Below are 7,711 nucleotides of genomic sequence, written 5' to 3'. Positions count from 1 at the left end.
CCTTGATATTTTCTCTATTTTTGGAGAAAAAACTGCGAGAAACAAGTGGAAGAAGGAGAAATTGTAACAATAGATGAGCAAGCTGCTGTACTTTTATTGGGAAAAAATGCAAGGGGATAATTTGCTCTTTATTCACTAACACAGGGGGGATATTTTGCATTTAACCTCTTTCATTTGATGAAGGAGGGGCAGAATTATCAAAATACAACATAAATATGCAACCCCCCAGCCGCAACATTGGCACATGTGCCACACCCTGGACTCGCAGGGATATTTGATGAAGGAGGGGCAGAATTATCAAAATACAACATAAATATGCACCCCCCCAGCCGCAACATTGGCACATGTGCCACACCCTGGACTCGCAGGGATCTAATTGCTACAATAAAATTTTCACATGGAGATAATTTGGTATTTTTTATATCACAGAGAGTATCATGCACATTACCCATATCACAGGGGTACACTGCATTTTTTCATATATATATGGGGTACCCATTGACAAGTATTGCACAAACTCACCTATGGTTCTGTTTTTGTTTAACTCCTGGCTTTCAATAACAACTTCCTCATTTGATGCATCCTTTCACAACTTCAATAACTCTTTCCTAGGCGCCAACACGTTTGAAGTATCCACATTTATTATAATCTCCAAAATGCCTATGTAAGATTATACATCTAGACTGGTATTTTCTTCAAGAGGCTTTCCCTTTAATTGCCATAATGCTAGTTCTCTACCGCTACCAACTTTGCCTATTTTTATTGTCATTTTCTTCTTCTCTTGATAATAAAAAATAATAAAATAATAGCGTGCAATATCAAAATAATAAAAAAATATTTAATCCTTAAAGTCTTCTAAACAACAAGTTAATTTTATCACATTATTTTATATATATAATTTAAGATTTTAAATAATATATGTTTAACGATTCGATTTTTTTAGGTCTTTTTAGTTCTAAATAAAAACCAAACCCATAAGGTGCTTTGTGATTTTACTATAAATATAAAATTATAATTATTCAATAACTCATAATAAATCATTCGACTAAATTTGGTTCGAGCTGTTTTGAACTTTTCTTGATCACCCCCACTTGGAAATGGAATCCAAATTCCAATTTTAGGCATAGGCCAAAATTATCATGCCCATTACAAATGAACACAGAAATTAAATGGGCCAAAGCAATGAACTGTTAGCCCATGTAACAGTTATGTTAAGTCTTGATCCGGTCCATTACAATTAAAATCTGCTAAGCCCAGTAATGAAATGGCCCAGTTACGAAGCTGAACTAAGCAGGCAAAGCCCCAATAATAAACCCTAGGGCAAAATCGTGTGACGTATAAAAGCTCATCTTCTCGAGAGTTCATTTTTCCTCCTATTCGCACAGCTCCTTGTGAAAGAGGCAGAGAGCGGAGAAGATGGTGTCGCTGAAGCTACAGAAGCGGCTCGCCGCTAGTGTATTGAAGTGCGGCAAGGGCAAGGTTTGGCTTGACCCCAATGAAGGCAACGAAATCTCCATGGCTAACTCTAGTACGCTCTTGTCTCTTCTCTTCATCGGATACGTATTACGATTGTGTCGGGATTTGTATTTGCTTCTTCGTAATTTTGGACTGGATATGTGTTTCATTCGGTTCGGTTGCTGGATTTATTGTTCTCTGCCTGGCTTTCTGTTTTTGCTGTTTTTCTTTTCTAAGGATTTTAAGATTTCGTTCTGATGTTAATTGTTACTTGTATCCGCTGCATGGTAGTTGATTTTGTAGGACTTGTTTAGGTTTACTTGATTTAATCCTGTAGGGGTGTCTATAATATTTTGGAATTGTAAACATCAGTTTTTTAGTATATGTTATAGTATAATGATTGATGTTTTAAGCACTCTGGTTGAAATGCGAATAGGAATAGGAAAAATTGGCAGACGAACTCGTGAGATATCCACTGTCTACCTAAGTACCTTTCGAACTACATTTAGTTGTATATATTGTTGCAATATTATTGAAATCATGTTACCAGAACACATAGGCAATGGGCAATATTCTCTTGTCAAACTCGCAAGTCTCGTTCATTAGAGTCTATAAATACAGATAAGCCCAATGCATCAAAACTCATTGCCCATGGATAAAAGAAAACTGTTTTTTGCCATAGCAATAATGATTTGACTTTCTGTTATGCACTAAGGTTTCTTGCTAGTGTATCACTACTGAGGGATTTATCTTCTTCAATTTACTTGTGCTGTTTTCTGACTGTTTCAATTCCTAATAGATATTGTTTCTTCTGGATATAGGACAAAACATTAGGAAGTTGGTGAAGGATGGTTTCATTATCAGGAAGCCCACCAAGATTCACTCGCGATCCCGTGCTCGCCGAATGAAGGAGGCCAAGAGAAAGGGCCGTCACTCTGGATATGGTAACCTTTTGGATTGAATACACCAAATCTGATAGGGTTTTTTCATTATTGGTTTTGTATGTTTCTTCTCTGGTTTAATGTTGGCTATTGACCTGTCGCAGCTGAATTTGTCTAATGTGGTTCTGTGTTGGGTATATTTGATTGTAAGCTCTCATTGATCATGTTAGATGCTTATCATGCTACAGGTGGTTGCCTAATTGGTTTCAAAAACTTTGTTCTTTTATCCATTGGATTACAAACTTCAATAGCCACAAAAATCATTTTTCTTATGTTGCATACGTGAATATGCAATGTGATGCTCTATTCTATCTATCTATTTCTTCACAGTTTTATACTCTAATGGTTATTGTTGTATTATTAAGTCATTATGAACAATTTCAGGTAAACGTAAGGGTACCAGGGAGGCAAGGTTGCCCACAAAAGTGCTTTGGATGAGAAGAATGAGGGTGCTCAGACGCTTGCTTCGCAAATACAGGGAGTCCAAGAAGATTGACAAGCACATGTACCATGACATGTACATGAAAGTTAAGGGTAATGTTTTCAAAAACAAGCGTGTACTGATGGAGAGTATCCACAAGTCTAAGGCTGAGAAGGCTAGGGAGAAGACCTTATCTGACCAATTTGAGGCTAAGAGAGCAAAGAACAAAGCTAGCAGGGAGAGGAAGATAGCAAGGAGAGAGGAACGGCTAGCACAGGTATTAGTTTGCTAAAGGCTAACTATCTCCTTGGAATTTTGACTCTGTATGAGACTGATAGTTATGTCCAAGTCTGCATATATGTGCAACTCTGTTGTCGTGTGCTAGTTACCTGAATAAGGACCAAGTAAATCTGATCTAGATGTCGTTTTTACAAGCAGATATATTACAATGTAGTTGATACATTCTGTTGCAATTTCACCTGTTGATTTGACTTGCATCTTGTGAGTTATGACAAGTCTGATTCATCTTTACTCTTTTTACCAATGCAGGGACCAGGTGAGAAAGCACCACCACCGGCAGCAGCAGCTCCTGTACCCGCGTCTCAGCCAGCTCAGTAAGTTACTAGCATACACCCTGCAATCTGCAGCAATTTAGTACATTTTCCAGCCATGTGGTCTAACTGCTCTCTAAAATGTTTGCCATGCAGGGGAACAAAAAAAGCTAAGAAGTGATCCTAGAAAACTGTTTGGTGATAGGTGGCACTTGTCATCTTTATGGTTTTGTCAGTGTCTCAGCCTAGCTTTTTTGATCTCTCCATTTTGTTATCATTATTACATGACTATGTTATCTAGTGCAAGGAGTATTAAAATTACACCTTTTTTTCATGGTATGTTCTGTCTAAAAGTTGCCATTGGATTTTTGTATCTGTCAAAAGATGCCGTACTTTTATTTTTCATTTATTAATTCGTGTGTTTTCATTTTTGGTTTGAGATATTTGCTTTCGTGGTGCTCAATTGAATCATAGATCAAAGTATTCCTGGAGCAATAAATCAGTGGAAAAGGAGGAAAACTACGATGTGATTAGGAAATTTATGATACACTTGGCTGGATACTAGAGTTGGTTGTGAATCAATGAATTAGTATATTAATGAATTGGTGGCAGTACAATATATTATGATCCAAACAGCTGCGTACCCCCATGAAAGGCACACAACATTAGCCATGTTTGCCAACTTTAAGTCTTTGTCTTGAAATTTTCATGTATTAACAATATCCATGAATGTGTAGCAAGCAATATCATTGGGGCGCGCAATAGGTCAAGAATTGAAGAAATTGTGAAATATAAGCGAAGGGAAAAGCTTCTAGACCAGTAGGATATAGACAAGTGTTTACTTTCTTTATACTTTTAAGTGAGGTTATGTGGAAAACATGATGTACGAAAGTTGCAGCTTCAGGTACATCTTATTCTTCTGGTAGAGTGTATTCGCTGCTCCTCTAGTTTACCAGACGAAGCAGTTACCGAGATATAAGGTATGCCTGATCCTCTTTAGTTTAAGGGGCCTATCATATTTTTTGGTACCACCAGGCTATCAAATTCTTCAGGACTCAGCACCCCAAGTTTGAAGACAGCTTCCTACTCAATCCAAAAGCTCAGTTAGATATACATGAAATTTAACATGAGACAGTTAACCAACGTTCCTGAAATGAAACAATGTGTGTCTCCAAACAGTAAACGCATCAACAGTAAGATGTTGTCTAGGAATAATGAAAATTCCACCTTTAAGGTAGATCCTTCCTCATGAGCCGTCTTGGCAACCAACGCAGCATTGTCATACCCAATTTTCTGGAATAAACAGCATGGTTCAACGGGAGAAAGATATACAGGAAAGAACGAAAAAGGCTTAACATTTGATGAGAACTTACTGGATTCAAAGACGTCACAAGCATCAGGGACTGTAATTTTCGGAAGCACCATTACATCCATCAGACACGACATGAGATGTGGGAATCATACGCCAAAGTAGTTACCACTGACCTCATGTAAGAGCATAGAAATTCTTTCTCTGTTGGCTTGGATTCCTCTGATGCAATTCTTTTCAAATGAAGCACAGGCGTCGCCCAGCAATCTCAATGACTAAACAAGAAAACAAGACAAACATTAACCAAGTATGAGTATTTCTTTTCCCTCCCACGAGTTGTGGACGCTTAGCAAACATACTTACGTGTAAGAGATTACTGGCGATGACGGGCTTAAACGCATTCAGTTCAAAATGGCCGTTGGAACCAGCCACTGTGACCGCTACATGGTTGCCCATAACCTGGAAAAATAGGCAGACTAATAAATTGGACAGATCAGGAAGATGACTTGTTGGTCCTTTCCCTAGCACATTATCACCTGAGCGCACACCATCGTGAGAGCTTCACACTGTGTAGGGTTCACTTTCCCCTGAAATAATAGCGGCCAGAACTCAAGAGCTAGCCAGCATTTATATTTCAAACAGAAACGAAAGAGTTTGTTCATTACCGGCATTATGCTGCTGCCAGGCTCGTTTTCAGGAAGTATAAGTTCTCCTAGACCACAACGTGGACCACTGGGGTATAGGACAGGGCATGAAAACAGCTCAATTTATGCAAACAGTACTAAATGTATAGGACAAACATTCACATACCTTCCTAAGAAACGTATATCATTGGCGATCTTCATTAGAGAAACTGCAATTGTGTTCAAGGCACCACTTGTTTCAACAAAAGCATCGTGGGCAGCCTAGCAAAACGAGGAAGACCGATAGTGTACAGTTTTGTCAACTAGTCATTGGAATCATATATTCTGAGATGTGTATAGAACTGCGCCCTTGACATGGAGCCTTATGGTTCGGACCTCGGAATCAGTCTCCTTTAACAAGACATCCAAAATTCTGTATCGTTGTTGATTTCAAAATTGTCCTATCGTGTGAGCTAAATTATCTACTTTCCCCTGAACCATATGGATTCTGGTTTCCTTAGCTAGTCCAGATTACATGGATATCAGCTACCAGATTTTTGTAGAATGCAAACTTTACAGAAATAAGACTTACCAGTGCCTCAAACTTGTTTTCAGCGGTCACAAATGGCAAATCCGTTTCCTCAGCTACTGCTGCAGCAATCTTTTCAGCAAATCTGACAAAAACTACTGGTTTACGAAAACGAAAATAAAATGGAAACTGACTATCAAGTTGTTATGAGAAAGTCAGCAAAAGAACTAGCTTGATTTGTAACAGTATAAATGCAGGTAACTAGAAACATACAATAAAACTTCCATATTTTAAGTGCTTACCCTTTTCTTGTGTTCAAACCGGTGCCTACAGCTGTGCCCCCCTGTGCGAGCTGTGCAGACATATATCAGTGCCTACCTCTTAGGACCAGAGAGCGGGAAACAAATGAAGTAGAAAATGAAGAATATAATGCCGTTGAAGTAAGAGATAAACCTGATATATGCGAGGGAGGGTGTTGAAAACTCGATCAATCCCATATTTGACCTGCAAACATAGACGAAATCTTTGCAACCTTCAAGAACCCTACTGAAAATACTTCACCATTTTGCAACAACCAATCTCATCAAAGGGTTTGCATGTAGAAAATTAGTTACTTGTGTGGCATAGCCACTAAATTGTTGTCCAAGTGTGAGAGGCGTTGCATCTTGCATGTGGGTGCGACCAATTTTAATGATGTCTTCGAATTGTATAGACTGAAACAGCGTTAACAAAGACCAAATCAAACAATGTGCAAAAAAATTGGAATAGAAATTGTCATGGAGGAAACCATGAAATGCCTATGCTCTGTTTGTTGCCTAATGCCAAAAATAGATGGATGGATGTGTAGAGAACCTTCGACTCTAATGTCTTGTGCAACTGTTTCAACTTTGGTATTAATCCTGAATTTATGTCCATGGCAGCTGCAATATGCATTACCTAATGTTTGAGCAAGCCAAAATCAGATAACCAGCTACATATACTTCTGAAAACTGAGATTAGTGGCACTATACTTGTATTACGGCCAGAGACTTACAGTTGGAAACGTGTCGTTAGAAGATTGTGATCTGTTCACATGGTCATTCGGATGCACAAATTTGTCTCCCCTCTTGTGCCCCAGAATTTCAGCTGCTCTATTTGCAATGACCTGCCAATTACAAACAGATAAAAAAACATTGATAATAATTGCAAACAGATCACCAAATTGAAGATGACTGCAAATTTTAATGGACCAGAAGCAGAAAGTTTAAGAAAAACTAGAGAGAACCTCATTGGCATTCATGTTACTCTGAGTACCACTACCGGTTTGCCAAACTACTAAAGGGAAATGATCGTTTAACTTTCCTTCAGCCACTTCTTGAGCAGCTTTCATAATTGCTTTCCCTATTGATGCATCAAGGCCATATTCCATGTTTACCTGGAAAGTAAGTCGGTAGTGTGCCTCAACGTTAGCCCCTGTTGGATACAGATTGGTCCTATTGCCCAATAGAAAAGAAGAGTACGAAATGATCACTTCTTAAAATGAAGCTAGTCTTTCACCTTCGCAGCGCATTTCTTAAGAATTCCAAATGCATGAACAATTGCTTCAGGCATTCTTTCACGCTCCCCACCAATTTCAAAGTTCTTCAACGATCTTTGAGTTTGAGCCCCCCATAATCTGACCGATTCCACACACAAGGTCAGGAGACAGTGGGAAAAGAAGAAAGCAAGAAGCATAATCCAGTGTCTAAACACTAATACAAAAAGGATGAGCCTGGGCAGTTCGTTGTACGTAGTAACGTTAAATTGACCAACATCTGACACAAATACAATAATAAACACATCTCCACACTATAAACATTCCCCTCTCTTTTTTCTCCATATCCAATGAAACTGGAAGACAAAC

General features: G+C 38.5%; 2 protein-coding genes across 2 annotated transcripts; one reads left to right on the top strand and one right to left on the bottom strand.

Moving 5' to 3' along the window:
• On the top strand, positions 1,363 to 3,554 carry LOC105165211 (60S ribosomal protein L19-3-like). The gene is made up of 5 exons (XM_011084142.2): positions 1,363 to 1,528; positions 2,277 to 2,399; positions 2,781 to 3,094; positions 3,367 to 3,431; positions 3,525 to 3,554. The coding sequence occupies exons 1-5, from the start codon at positions 1,417 to 1,419 to the stop codon at positions 3,547 to 3,549; spliced, it is 639 nt and encodes a 212-aa protein (XP_011082444.1). The 5' UTR covers positions 1,363 to 1,416; the 3' UTR covers positions 3,550 to 3,554.
• On the bottom strand, positions 3,586 to 7,461 carry LOC105165212 (fumarate hydratase 1, mitochondrial-like). The gene is made up of 16 exons (XM_011084143.2): positions 7,366 to 7,461; positions 7,094 to 7,243; positions 6,863 to 6,973; positions 6,682 to 6,765; positions 6,444 to 6,542; positions 6,283 to 6,333; positions 6,132 to 6,181; positions 5,893 to 5,974; positions 5,488 to 5,582; positions 5,343 to 5,409; positions 5,214 to 5,264; positions 5,041 to 5,136; positions 4,854 to 4,952; positions 4,742 to 4,771; positions 4,596 to 4,661; positions 3,586 to 4,451 (listed from the first exon to the last, which is right to left on the bottom strand). Exons 1-16 carry the CDS (start codon positions 7,417 to 7,419, stop codon positions 4,365 to 4,367), a joined length of 1,272 nt encoding a protein of 423 aa, XP_011082445.1. The 5' UTR covers positions 7,420 to 7,461; the 3' UTR covers positions 3,586 to 4,364.

Source organism: Sesamum indicum, linkage group LG6, assembly GCF_000512975.1.
Source record: "Sesamum indicum cultivar Zhongzhi No. 13 linkage group LG6, S_indicum_v1.0, whole genome shotgun sequence".
NCBI classification, from domain to species: domain Eukaryota; kingdom Viridiplantae; phylum Streptophyta; class Magnoliopsida; order Lamiales; family Pedaliaceae; genus Sesamum; species Sesamum indicum.
Note: the sequence above shows the minus strand (reverse complement) of the source record. Positions and strands in the feature narration are given on the sequence as shown.

Excerpts from the sequence above, each read along its gene's own strand:
- LOC105165211 (XM_011084142.2), top strand. The coding sequence starts at position 1,417 with ATGGTGTCGCTGAAGCTACAGAAGCGGCTCGCCGCTAGTGTATTGAAG. Across the intron at positions 1,529-2,276 it reads AATCTCCATGGCTAACTCTA|GACAAAACATTAGGAAGTTG; the intron begins GTACGCTCTTGT and ends TTCTGGATATAG. Across the intron at positions 3,095-3,366 it reads GAGAGGAACGGCTAGCACAG|GGACCAGGTGAGAAAGCACC; the intron begins GTATTAGTTTGC and ends TTACCAATGCAG.
- LOC105165212 (XM_011084143.2), bottom strand. The coding sequence starts at position 7,419 with ATGCCTGAAGCAATTGTTCATGCATTTGGAATTCTTAAGAAATGCGCT. Across the intron at positions 6,766-6,862 it reads CTAACGACACGTTTCCAACT|GTAATGCATATTGCAGCTGC; the intron begins GTAAGTCTCTGG and ends CTCAAACATTAG. Across the intron at positions 6,543-6,681 it reads ACAAGACATTAGAGTCGAAG|TCTATACAATTCGAAGACAT; the intron begins GTTCTCTACACA and ends ACGCTGTTTCAG.